The sequence below is a fragment of the Leptinotarsa decemlineata genome, unplaced genomic scaffold, assembly GCF_025532065.1.
Source record: "Leptinotarsa decemlineata unplaced genomic scaffold, Ldec_3_MD MMD2_tig00002159_RagTag_RagTag, whole genome shotgun sequence".
In the NCBI taxonomy this organism is placed as follows: domain Eukaryota; kingdom Metazoa; phylum Arthropoda; class Insecta; order Coleoptera; family Chrysomelidae; genus Leptinotarsa; species Leptinotarsa decemlineata.
The window spans coordinates 6,367,222-6,382,122 of NW_027412574.1; the positions used below are offsets into that span (position 1 = coordinate 6,367,222).

The following is a 14,901-nucleotide window of genomic DNA, read 5'->3' on the forward strand; positions in this document are numbered from 1 at the left end:
ACCTACACAGTAGGTTTAATGGACTGACGCCTATCAGAAAACAACTACTCCCCTGGCTAATACCACGAAGGGCGTTGGATTATATCAGACAGGCGTCAGTGCAGGAATCTTCACAGAAAATGTCCTGCATATGCAATTGGCAATACAACTGAAAGAGTCGACCTTCAATTATGGAACGGGCACATTTGCAGACCGGTTTCGGGCTTATTAGCCACTCATCAGTGCAAGATAGTGACCATCATCGACCTAAAGTCAATGATATTCCACAATTGAAAATCGGAATTCTTTCAGAGTATTTCATTCCTCTTCCGAAGTTGGAGCGAACATCAAAAATGTCACTCCATCTAGTGGACGAGGTACTAACCAACTGCACATCCGTAATTTGCCCGATTCCTCTAAATAAGGAATAAAAACTTTCTTATTAGTCAATGGGCTATGCTTGAAGACTGGCAGTAAACAAATCTAAAGCAAATGGAACTTCAAACGTTCAAGCCAGTCTCTATATACCTACACAGTAGGTTTAATGGACTGACGCCTATCAGAAAACAACTACTCCCCTGGCTAATACCACGAAGGGCGTTGGATTATATCAGACAGGCGTCAGTGCAGGAATCTTCACAGAAAATGTCCTGCATATGCAATTGGCAATACAACTGAAAGAGTCGACCTGTCGACGCCTATCTGATATAATCCAACGCCCTTCGTGGTATTAGCCAGGGGAGTAGTTGTTTTCTGATAGGCGTCAGTCCATTAAACCTACTGTGTAGGTATATAGAGACTGGCTTGAACGTTTGAAGTTCCATTTGCTTTAGATTTGTTTACTGCCAGTCTTCAAGCATAGCCCATTGACTAATAAGATATAGTAAGAACCAAATCCGATTTTTCATTAGGTTCTGCTGATTTAGCATTCACGGAGGTAGATTATAATTCGGAGTAGGATAGTGATAGTACTTAAGAACAAAACGATTCTGATAAGATGTCTGCTGAGAATGAAGGTGGAAAAAACAATTTGTTTTGACATGGATCATTTTATAATTGATATTTCAATTTTGTAGGTATTCACCTTTCTGTCGATGAAAATGCTCATCCCGTTGACACATTTTTATTCAAAAATACTATTTTGATCCCTGAAATAGAGTGTTCAAAAATATATTATATGTGTTTCAATAAGCAGAAAAAGAAATGATAGCAATAATAACATCCGAAACGAATACTATAATTGTAATGAAAATTGAAATGAAGTAATTGATATTAACAAAAAAATTATTGGAACAATAAATAATTGGAGTCCTTTCATTTCGAGACATTTTTGAACTCGGTTTTTCATATTATTTATTGTCCTCATTATACTTATTTGTTGCGAAATCGTTCAAAATCCTCAATTCTGAGTCTTCCACATTTTCTATCTCTCTGCCAGCGAAAATCCTATTTTTCAATGTTCCCCATAGAAAATAGTCCAAAATAGTAAGATCTGGTGATCTTGCAGTCCATATTATTGGCCCATTATTTGTCTCGAAATGGAAGGACATTACGAAACAAATAATTCGAACATTTATTGCGCTATTAATTTTTTTGTGTATATAAACTACTTCATTTCCATTTTCATTACAATTATAGTGTTCGTTTGAGATGTCACACCTGTTTCTGCTCATCATACAATATATTTTTGTAGTAGATATGTTTCAGATAATCATAAAAGGTTTCGGAACGTCGTGAAAGAACTTGGCTTGGAATCTTTCAATTTTCATTTCTTGTAATATTTCAATTTTTGATTGTTGCTCGTATTTTATTTCATTGTAATTTCAGTTTTTTTTCTTAATATAACTGTTATTTTTTAGCTAATCTTTTAAATATTATTAGATTCTTTCTGGGATTTCAAATCAATTCATATCATATTAGACAATGGAAGTCTGAACTAATGAAATGCATGCTTTATCACAATACAGATCTTGTACAGGAATCAAATAGACTGAAGAGAACTGAAAATTCAGGTATTATATTAGGTTATATAATTTACTGTCACTTCATTTTCGAGAGTTACCATGCGATGAATTCGAAAGCAGTCTAAAACACATTTCGTCTATAAAGCTTATCTACGTTATTGAATTTCTCGAAATAATTAAATGGGATGAAGATTCACTACAATTAAGTGCTTGAAGTGAAAATCTTAAACCATCATGTGCTCTTTAATAGCTTATCGAGTCGTATTTTATTGTGCACCAGCAACCCGCCCCGCCGCATGAGTGCAATGTTGATACTAAATATACATATAAACGAGTGAGATCGCTGCTAATCATAAAATGCTATAGGGCAAAGGGCGGCCTTCGACGCGCTATTTATAGGCACGCGCCACCGGCCGGTACCGCCGCAACCATTATGTCTCCATTTTTAATAAGTAACATCTTCGAAAATATTCATTTAAATTACATGCTGTAAAGGGCCATATTGATCTATATTAAACGCACAATGTATTTAAGGTACTTAATTGGAAAAGGATTAATGCTGTATTGCTTAAAATCGCTTCGTAAATAAGCCATTATTTCTCGAGAATATTGAAGAGATGTAGACTTTTTAGGGTGTATAATACTGTAGTACATTTCTTGAGCTATCTCGTAGGGTTCAGCCAGCGTTTGCAATGTAAGATTACGACATCACATTAGAAACCTTTAAAATTATCAATGTTGGTTGCCTCAAGTAGTTTAATTGAAACCAGTCATTACCACGAGTTCCACTTAATTTTTGACAAAGTTGACATCTTACATCGAAAAGTACATGCACACTAATCATGTCGCCAGACGAAATTGACACAAATTGATTGATCATCACTTAGTATCTTATTGTTTATATATTTGAAGTGCAAAGTGCAAACAGTTTAACGTACTAAAAATGTTGCAGTTTACATAATTAGGTCAAGGTATAGCTATGATGAGTCAAATGAACCTGCAATGTTTCTGTATGTAGAATTGCTAAGACCCTTGAAAATATCACAAATTTGGTAAACCAGTTGAAATGTAAAATATTTGTTTTAAAACTTTATCACACTGTCTACTATCTAATGCATGTAATATACATATAACGCTTCCTCTTGAATCAGTCTATCTATTTAAAAAACCCGTATAAAAATCTGTTGCATGGTTTAAAAGATATAAGCATACTTAGGGGCAAACAGCGGAAAGCAACTTTGTTTTATACTATGTAGTGATGTTATTGTGTTATTGTTATTGATATATGGGTTTCTGAAGATGAATAAATATTATTATTATCATTATTATTGTTACATTATAGCCACTATAAACATTTAATGTTTCTTGGGATCAAAAAACTTACTATTATGATAAATTATTTTTAATTTTTCAAATTGTGCTTTATATATACAGATTAATGTTTTTCATTAACAAATATTTAAAAGTAAGTTCTTTTTACTAAAACTAAGAAATGTCTTTATCACAGATTCATCACTGTCAGGCCTTAAAAGGCTCTTTTATCTTCTTCCTTCAGGCGCATCTTTGAAGCGCTTTGTGTACTATCAGTAACAGGTAAAAGCGTAGATGACCTAGTCGTAGTGTTCTCCTCATCAGAGTCGTGCGAGTCACAGTGTAAACAAATATTCTGAGTAGAGAGTGTCATCTCGTACTTCTCTTCGAGCAGGAAATTCTCCGCTAACAACTTTTTCCTTTGTTCTTTCAAATAATCATTTTCATCCAACAAACTCATGTAGGACTCCTTTGCTTGTCTAAGGAGAACCTGAGAATCAGTTAATTCTATTTTCAACTTGTCTAATTCTTGTTGGAGTTCTCCGATTTGGCGATCATATTGTTTCTGATTTTGTTGATACTTTTTCAAAATTTTTGTTTGTTCGCTCAGTTCTACTTCCATCAAGGCTATGTGATGTTTCAGTTCTTGAATCTTCTCTGTCTGATCAGAGATATCACGCGACTTCTTTTGAGGGGAAGCTTCTTCTGTACTGGAATCATCAATGCTTATAACACTATCATTTCCATTTGACGATTTATTCAGAAACTCGAATTTCAATTGTTCAATTTTTCTACGATGTTGTTCCTCTAACCTTTCCACAGTCCTTTCGACGGCCTCCTCAATTTCTTCTTTATGTTGTATCTCTTTCTTTTTAATAAAGTCCTTGTATAAATTAATAGTATACTCCCTTTCCTCTTCGACTTCTTTATAATGCTCCTCCTTATTATGTTCAATTTCATTATATAAATCCACGACCATTTTCCTCAGCTGCTCCAATTCTTGGTCACGGGCATCGTTCACTTCCTCTACAGGCTCTAAATTTGGCTTCGCATGTTCGGCCATGTCTGAAAATCTATTTTTTCTCCTGATCGGCTTTGTCGGTTGCTCTTCTATAACTATTTCCTTCGCGATGGCAGCAAAATTCAGAGCTTGATAAGTTTCATCAAACATATCTCTACAGGGATTGATGTTAACAATCATTTCTATGTTCTCAAAACCCATTAGGGCTCTTTGAAACAGCTGTGTTAATTTCGATTCCCTGAATGGGACTAGACGTTTGTCTTTTATTTGTTGAAGACTTCTCACATTCTCAATGCACCTGCCTGCAACAAAAATTGAAGTGAACATTCTTGTTACTTCCTCTAAAACCATCTCATGAAAAATTAAATATTATTTTTCAAAAGCATTACGTGTACAATCAAATAATAACTGTTTATTGATATACTAAGAGTAATCAAAGTGGTCAATGGTAAGATGAATAGATAATATGGTAGTGTAGCTCCCGAGATGGCCCAAGTAGATATTTTTCTTACAAAAATGTATCTAGCACAATGTGGATTAACTCTCCTAGTTTAGATAGCTGATAGAGCACAGAAAATAGTCATAATAGCCAAAGGTTACAAAGAGCACTGTCGTACTTTTTTTATTCAATTTGGCATTATGCCACTTCCCAACATTATATATCTATAAAGTTTCACTAGAGATTTATGAAAATGTTAATAAATTTGACATGCATTGAGATATTTATACAAGTTTATCTAACCTGCCTGAACATAAATCAACATCTTCACTCGTCTCTGAAGACAGTAAGCCTTGCAAAAGATATATCTACTATTAAAAAGTTTATTCTCCAACAGTGCTTTTATAACAATGAAGAATATATTAACTTGGCAGGATCTTTAACTTGTGAAAGACCTCATTAAATCCTCAATTTATTGATTTCATAATTATACTTTCAATTGACAAGAATTTCTGTATTCCTGACTATGCCATAAATATACTATGTATGTGAAATGGTCAAATAAAGTACCCTACTCTACTCATGGTACTTCCCAGAAGCTACTGACATATGCTACACTGGAAAACACAGTATATAGTGCAACAGACTCATGAGGCTGCAAAATTTAATTTGCAAAAATGCCAAAATTTGTTCAACAAATCACATGTATAAAAAACAGTATCTATTATAGTGCTAATAGTGGTTCAGTGTCAACTTCTTACAGATCATTCAACTTCAAACAATCATCTGTTATTTGTTGAAGATTATCTTTTAGGGTTCTAAGAGTTTGTATGTTGCTTAGGTAGACCACAGATTTCTGAAAAAAAATCTGGGAAACGTAGATACATGCCTGAAGAAAATATTATGAAGTGAAATACTTATTGGGGTTTTGTCAAATATTTTTTCAAAATCTCAGCATAATTATAAGGAACCAACTATTAATTTATGCAACCAAAAGAATATTTTAGACATATCAATAATATACAAACTCAAACTTCACACCTTTATTCATCTGGCAAAAAACAAATTGAAACACTCAAGTTTGATTTTCGACTATTCAATAAAGCTATCAAAAAATCTAAGGGTTTTTAATATTAGATCAAATATTGGTAAACAATCTATTTACTGAAGTAGTTTTATTTTTTGAAAATTGAATTAAAAAATAAAAATATCTTCTGTTATGAACTCTTTTATTATCAATATTTTATATATTTCATACATTTTATTTAAGCGAATTAGTTAGACTTTCTTTTGTTCTGTTCCATACTGTTCTTTTTCTCCTAGTATGAACATTGAATAATGAATTATTTATTATTATTATAGTTACATATAAAAGTTATGTATTTTTGGTAACCAACCGGCATCAGTAGAGTAGCCAAAAGTATATCAAAGAAACGCCAATAATAATGACAGTAGTAACAATTTTGAAAACATTTCAACAAAAGGTCTGTTTATTTTATAGATATCTGAGCGCTCATTTAGCTCGATTCACTTGACAAGCATTCGATAAATCAGATCTATTGTCAAAGTTACATCTGTTCTGTATTTGGTACATGCGAGAGCATAGAAATGAATGTAATTGTTTAGCTCTGACATCAACATTAGGATCAGATAGAGTTTTTAGTTGTCTTTCATTATATTTGAAAAATTAGTAATGTAATGTAATGTACTTTATTTGTCAATATTAGACGACATAGAGTTTCGACAAATCATTGTCTACAACTAATCCTAAATCTAAATAAATATTGTTCAATGTTTATGATTGAAATATAAATATTGGATTTCACAGACACCGATATTTGAATTACAAATTTCAAAATTTATAAAGTTTATCAAGTTCATTTCCATGTTTGTTAAAAAGGGTTCAATAATATTACATACAGCTTATTAACTAACATTGAGGAAATCTAAATTCAGAAATGTCATAATAGGTAGAGCATTGTAAGGTAGTTTTCAGTTTTGCTTTAAAATTGGCTATTGGGGCTTCTTTGATAAAGTCTGGTAGAAAATTGAATAATCTGATACTGATACCAATATGTTTTTTATTAGCAGAGGTTAACTTATTATTGGGAATAGCAATATGGGAAGTGTCAATATTTTAAATTTAATGAACCATGGTTTACAGCTTTTAGTCTGGATTATACCAGCCAGAGGTCCAATGGATCTTTTATGGATAATATCGATTGAGTGTAGCAATAATGGCCCCAGTTAATTAGACCGTAAGTCATAATACAGTGAAACATTCCATGATAAGCACAGATGACTGCCTCCAAGTTTACTAGCCATTTCATGGGTCCAATTGCAAATATTGCTTTTCTAAAAAAATGAATTTCAAATGTTCAAGCCAGTCTCGGATATACCTACACAGTAGGTTGAATGGACTGACGCCTATCAGAAAACAACTACTCTACTGGCTAATACCACGAACGGCGTTGGATTATATCCGACAGGCGTCAGTGCAGGTATTTTCACAGAAAATTTCCTGCATATGCAATTGGCAATACAACTGAAAGAGTCAACCCTCGATTTGGAACGGGCACACTGGCAGTCCGGTTTCGGGCTCCTTAGCTACTCGTCAGTGCAAGATAGTGACCATCGTCGACCTAAAGTCAATGATATTCCATAATTGAAAACCGAAATTCTTTCAGAGTATTTCATTCCTCGTCTTAAGTTGGAGCGAACAACAAAATGTCATTCCATCTAGTGGACGAGGTACTAACCAACTGCATATCCGAAATTTGCCCGATTCCTCTGAATAAGGAAGAAAAACTTTATTATTAGTCAGTGGGCTATGCTTGAAGACTGGCAGTAAACAAATCTAAAAAAATGAACTTTAAATGTTCATGCCAGTCTTGGATATATCTACACAGTAGGTTGCCAAAACCGGTCTGCAAGTGTGACTGTTCCAAAATTGAGGGTCGACTCTATCAGTTGTATTGCCAATTGTATTTGCAGGATGTTTTCTCTGAAAATTCCTGCACTGACGCCTATCGGGAGTAGTTGTTTTCTAATAGGCGTTAGTCCATTCAACCTACTGTGTAGGTATATCCGAGACTGGCTTGAACATTTAAAGTTCATTTCTTTAGATTTGTTAACTGCCAGTCTCCAAGCATAGCCCACCGACTAATAAGAATATTGCTTTTGATAACTTGCTAGTTAATTGTTACTCTGAGTGGCAGTATGCTTGGTATTGAAGACAAGTGTCTGAGTTTTGTGTGTGTTTAAACTTAGTTCGTTTGCCGTGAACCACTCAATAGCTTGATTAATGATCGATCCTATCATATCATCGATTCTGGTAGAATTATTTTCGATTCTGATTGCTAAGGTAGTATCATCAGCAAACAAGGTTGTTAATGCGTTTATGTTTTTGTGTAGGTCATTGATATAAATCAAGATAATCAGTTATTCTAAGGTAAATCAGCTAATTTTGCTAAAATAGGTAGGAAAGCTATTCCACGGTAATTATTCAGATCCTCCCTATCCCTTGATTTAAAGATTGGAATTATTTTCGCCATTTTTAGGTTTTCTGTAAAAACATTATCACACACAATGGTGTTCGTGATATGAGTAATTGAACTAACAAGAGATATTGTGGCAATATCTTTCCATATATTCACATAGACATATGCAGAATTTATATATTTGAATTCTTTATCTATACATAATAGACCTACTTCAGATGATAAGGGACGTTTTACCGATTTATTTGAAATAAACGGTAAAGTTATTTTTTCCATCATTGTATTAGTCATTATTGTAACATTTTTAAAATCTTCTAAACATCCATCACAAAACACTTCGACAAAATACTATTTTTATTTAACTTACCTAATACCAATAAAGATGTGTTGATATTGTTAGATTCTTTCAACCTATCACCTATATTCATTGTCTTCTTTGATCTCTCTGACCCAGCCAAATCACAGAAATTGAAGCTGCTGATGCATACTTCATTACATATTTTTGACATCTGAACTAAGGTAATTGTAAATATACAATGTGACCTACTGGAATGTGAATTAATGGCAGTGGCCGCATATTTCAAATTATGTAAACCGAACTGTAACACTTGGTAGGCTTCCATTCCATTACAAACATTAATTGATGACAAATTTTTGATGTATGTGCGGCTTTTAGATTGACCCAAAGCTAACCTAGGTCGCTGCTTTCCTTTGGGGACGCTTATTAGCAAATCGTAGATACTCTCATTATAAATTTCTGCAAAGCTGACCCATATATTGATAACCACATTTGATAGATCATCTATTTTTGCAGCAGGTTCTGTACTCAGTCTTTCTTGCATTTGCCTAAAAATATAAGTATGGAATAAATTTGTTTAGAACAAGTCATGTTCTTATGCATCAATATAGTAATCACAAATGAGTGGGCATACTTGGAGACTGGCTGTAAATCCAATTATCTACAATTTAAGACTGGCCTGAACAATTTGTTCAGGCCACTCTTAAATTACCTACACGTTAGGTTAATGGACTGACACCTATTGAAGACAACAAAAAGCCTTAAACCAGTCTGCAAGTGTGTTCTAATAATTGAAAATCAATTTAAGCAGTTGCATCGCCAACAGCATATGCAGGAATAACTTCAGTGAAGAATCCTGCACTGACACCTGTCTGATATAATCCAACGCCATTCGTGGTATTACCCAGGGGAGTAGTTGTTTTCTGATAGGTGTTAGTCCATTAACCCACAGTGGACGAATTGTTCTTTTAAATAATTTAATATAGTAATCACCTAGTATGTATGTAATTTCAAATCATGTAATATTTTATATAACAAGGTTTTCTCATTCAAAAGGAGATATTTCAATATCTTAAAAAAGTAAATTGACCTGACAAAGTAACATAGTTTAATAAATCCAGTTTTAATGTCCTTCATCTGAATATGATATTAAAGTTTTGAATTGGTTTTTTAGTGCATTCTGTGTTCATTAAATACATGTTAGGAGTATCTTACTTGTAAGTTTTTATATGAGCTGTTTTGTCTGATATTGAAGCATTCAGCACAGCAAATTTATTCATATTCTCCAAGTGTACCATCGACTTGTCAAGTTTTGAAGTTGTGCCATTGGGCATTGGTTTTAAGGTTGGTTTATCTTCAATTTTTGAAAGTGTTCTGAATATATACTCCAAAGCCCTAGGGATCAACCCAGGCTCATTAGGAGTACCGACAATGGTAAAAGTTTTGCCTGCAAAGAGTTACAATCATTATTTGTATCAGTTGTAGTTACACTGTTTTATCTTAGTATCATTTATTAACAATTTTAAATGGTAACTAATGTTTTCTAATGTTTCAGTTTCTACTTACCAGATCCGGAAGCTCCATAAGTGAATAATGTTGAATTCCTACCATTTATAAAACCCAAAATCCTTGGTTTAACGATGCTGTTGAATATTTCAATTTGCATAACATCTGGCCCAAATATTTTTGAAAAAGTGTATGTTCTTGTCATAGAATTACCATACTTTAGATTTCTCATACTGTAGGATCCTTCAGGAACTTTGCAAATCAAGTTGTCATTGTCTATTTGATAGAGATTTTCATATGGGACACCTCCCTTCATTCTTAAAAATACTTGGATGCATTTGGACTCCTGAAACAACGCAACAAACATTTTCACTGAAATCACCCTATAGAGTAAGACCAATAGAAAGCATTTTGAAATTTCAACCAAGATATCTTGTTTGATACAAAACATTCAGATATTTATATATTGATAAGTCTAATTGAATGAATAAACTTTATCGAGGAACAAAAATAAAATAGTATACAAATTAAGAGGATATCTACTGCCTGAAACTGTGCAACAAAAATGATTAGTACAGTGAAAGTGGAACCTACTCAAAAAAAAGATATTTCGGAATTCCTGTGAATCACTTGATTACCAAAAAAATAAATAATCTCGTGAAATATTTGTTGTTCTTGTGTAAAACGATGCCCATGATTTAAAAATCTGGTCCAGGTACAACTTTCATGTCTTAGACTTGGCAAAGTTGATGATTGAAATATTTCAAACTTGCAATTAGTATCCACAACCGAAGTGTCGCTGTATTTGTCTTCATTGAAGTGTGTGTGTGTGAGACACATTTAATTTTTTTTCATGTCGAACAATTTATTGAAAAAAACTTCCTTTAATCTCCCTCTTGAAGATGGATCACTTAGTAATCGAAACACGTGTCGAGGTGTTGAAATAATGGTTTGATGTTGGGATAAAACTCCAGTTATATTCAGAGAGTTTGGATAAATCCAACCTCACTCACAAGTCAATAAAAATATGCTGACAGTCAAGCGGCATTGGAAGCTCTTGGCTCCCACCAAGCAACATCTAAATTGGTAGCAAACTGCCAAAAAAGACTCTCCTTGATAGGAAGACTAAACAGATTGTCTCTGGTCTGGATTCCTGGCCATACTGGCCTGGAAGGCAATGAGGCTCCTGACTCCCTTGCAAAGGAAGGTGCTGCATACAGCTTCATCGGACCAGAACCTGTCATTGGCATCATTTTAAGCTTTGCCAAATAAAGATTAAACACCTGGATGGCAAGAAAATGTATGGACTTCTGGCAGAATCTTCCAGGATTGGCTCACTACAAGGCGTTTATTCACCCTTCGAAGCTTGATTCCAAACAGTTGTTGGACTACAGTAGGGATGAACTACGATGTCTAAGGGATCTTCTTACAGGTCACTGTCATTTGAACCATCACATGCAGACACTTGGACTGTCGGAAGACAGTGTGTCGCCTCTGTCTAGAAAATGATGAAACTGCAGAGCATATACTTTGTGCCTGCCCCACTGGGGACCGAATCAGGTTCTTTGAGTTCGGCAGATCTGTACTCTCATCATCTGACCTGAAAGACCACTCACCATACAAACCAATCGGCTTCGTTAAGAAGCTGGGTTTATTTGGCCGAGTGTGAATAGGTGTGAGCCACAATAAACCCTTATGGGTTGCGGTGGAGGGTCGAATAGACCCACTCACTTTAGACCTACCTACCTACCTATATTCAGAAAAGAAAATAGTAAAATTGTTCTCTTACATTCTCTTCTTCACTGGCAGTAGTTTGATCACCGGAATCCACAATAACATCTTCCAGATTAACTTTAACCTTTTCTAAGGTTGTCTTGCTCCATGCCAAAATACTTGGATCTCTTGCATATATAAAACTTGATACTGTTGTTGTGAGATCGCCAGAATTACCCTCCATAACTAGAAAATACAGTAATTATTATTTTATATTATGAAGACAATTTCAGTGGAAGTCACATTATTAGTAGTACCACCACTAACAAATGAAATATCACTATTATTTATAATAAATACATAAATATACACACATACACCACACAGAAAACAAAATACAAACTTTCTAATTGGAAGTAACATTTATCAACTTCACATTCAAAGCTAAAATTGCATTATTGTATATCTATAATTCATTACATTTTTATAGATATATAATTTATTGTTGTTTTATACATTCATCAGTATTTACACAAGTCAATACATACATATTAATAAAATTAGTACAATATGTCAGGCATCTATTAATATTTACATAAACAATGGATGCTTAAAATTCAAAGAAAAATGTTTTTTTATAAAAAAAATTTATATCTTATAAGCACATCTGAGTTATGTCGAAGTGCACATTTAAAAACAAAGTAGTAAAATTTAAAATTGGGAATATTTGGATTGTAGTATCGTCTGCATATAAAATATATGAAATAAGTTTTTCCCAATATGGTAGGCCGTTAATGAAAATTATGAATAATAGAGGTCCCAGAATAGATCCTTGCGGTACACCAGCTGTAATTTTCTTTCTTGTTGATAGAGAATTGCCCACTTTTACAGTTTGAAATCGATTTTCTAAGTATGAGTTGATCAACTTTATACTGTTGTCAGAAAAATTATATATTTTCAAATTATTCAAGAGAATTTCATGTGATTCCCAATCAAAGGCTTTGCTAAAATCAATTTTCAATATCCCTTTTCATTTTCATAAATTTCTATAAGATTTTTCATTATGTGAATCATTGGAGACTGATAATTTATTCTGTGTTATAAATTCATTAGCTATCCATTTCATAGTGTATACATTCACAACTTGCTTGCAAATGATCATCCAATGCTTAACGAAAATCTTGATTAGTATGTAAACATTTCTGAACAAATTTCAGTTATTATACTGTAAGATTTTCTATGCGACATTGCTCTCATTTGGTTGATAGTTATATGGTTATCATCTACCTGTTCATGATCATTAGTCAAAATTGGAAAATCTTTGGGTCCTATTGAAACCTCTTGATTTTTCTTAGGAAAAAATCTTGATGCATCGAAAAACGAACCAAATGCAATTTTTTGTGTATTTCGTACACTGGGCGATTATTTGAGTAATGATTTTCACTCTTACAATGTAACCTTTGGGTGAACTGCATTCATAATATTTTTCAACTGTTTTGTGATATTCTGTACAATTAAATCATTTTCGTTTTCCTCTGCATTTTTTTTGTATATCCAAAAATAAGGCAATTATAAGACTATGTTACATGTGGTACATATGGGTCACCTCGTATGTCATGTAGCACAGATCTACTTTTCAGGGTAGAATAACTTCTTTGAAGGTAATTCAAATGGTAGTTGTTTGAATATATTGAGTTTCACTATTTTCATTTGTCTGTTCAATCATTCAACAGATAATATTCTGTACCTTATGTTTTAAGTTTGCCTTCCTGAAAAAGGTATACATTTTTTCAATCATTCCCTTACAAGTTATTTGATTATAAGGCATTCAGTTCTTCTGTTTGATTATACAAAAAATTATTAGCCGAGTGTATGTTCGCAAAATCTATTCCTATTTTATCAATTCCTTTCCCTTTATTATATTTCTGTATTCAATTACAAGATAATATACATTTTTTACAAGTTTAAAATGATTAAACCCATCTATATTATCTCCTGATTCCATAATTATCTTATATCAGTCTACATATCTTTTTTGCAGATTAGTTGTTTATGGTATAAGTGGCGTCGTTTTTGAAGAGGGGTTTTTTCTTTTATAAGTAAACTTTCCTTGCTATGAAGGTTAAATATATGTTTCACTATGGTTTCATATATTTGAATGAAAAATATACTTCCCTATATTCATTATCTATATCATATTCCATACTTATATACATGTTATGTTTGTTTTTTTCTGGCGCCTCCCAAATCACTAATCATAATGAGTGGTGAAGTAAATTGGTTTAGAATGTTTTAATTTTCATTTCTTGTGAATACTTTTTCAATTTTCATCTGTTAAAATAGTTTAAAAAAATTTATTGTTTCTTATATATTCATTGTAATTTCAGTTTTTTTGCTTAATATAATTGTTATTTTTCAGCTAATCCTTTTTCATTTTTTTACAGATTCTTTCAGGTGCTTCAAATCAATGTATATAAATTAGACAATGGAAGTCCGAACCAATGAAATATAATCATAATGAGGTTATGATTGATTTAGTCCCTTTTATATTTCCTTTATGAAAAAGGATATACTCAACAAAGAAAATTATTAGTAATGAACTCACCTGGATCAAATCTTTTCCTTCGCTTCGCTTCGAACTCTTAAAGATTGTCTTTAATTCGACAGTTACATTGCTCGATGTTCGTTTGCAGTGTTGTTATTAAATTTTCAATTGTGCTGCCAACAGAAAATCAGAGTTGCCAACATAAATTGCATAAAATACTCCAAAACTTGGGATAAAATACTTGAATGTTACTACTGGCAAATTAATGAAAATCCTCAAAACATACTGACACAGCTTACTCATCAATAGATAAAGAAAAAATCTATGAGTTAAGAACCTGAAAATATTTAATATAAATTGAAGAAACAAATTAAAACGTAGGAATTCTGGAAAAACATTAGACATATAATGTTCTTCATATTGAAATGAAACAAATATATACAAAAGTAACTCAAATTTACTGGTGAATTATGACAATAACATAAATATAATAAATGGAGTGTATTTTTCAAACTAATGGAAATATGGTATTTCGTTTTGGTAAACCGTTATTTTAACACCTCGACACACGTTTCGATCACCAAGTGCTCATCTTCAAGAGGAAGATTTATAGTTTGATCTTTTT

The 14,901-nt window shown here is 32.8% G+C and overlaps 1 protein-coding gene across 1 annotated transcript; it reads right to left on the minus strand.

The window, feature by feature from the left end:
• Positions 1 to 3,327: 3,327 nt before the first annotated feature.
• On the minus strand, positions 3,328 to 14,496 carry sub (kinesin family member subito). The gene is made up of 6 exons (XM_023166285.2): positions 14,337 to 14,496; positions 11,808 to 11,977; positions 10,079 to 10,364; positions 9,728 to 9,959; positions 8,582 to 9,060; positions 3,328 to 4,577 (listed from the first exon to the last, which is right to left on the minus strand). The coding sequence occupies exons 2-6, from the start codon at positions 11,973 to 11,975 to the stop codon at positions 3,469 to 3,471; spliced, it is 2,274 nt and encodes a 757-aa protein (XP_023022053.2). The 5' UTR covers positions 11,976 to 11,977; positions 14,337 to 14,496; the 3' UTR covers positions 3,328 to 3,468.
• Between the last annotated feature and the right edge of the window lie 405 nt (positions 14,497 to 14,901).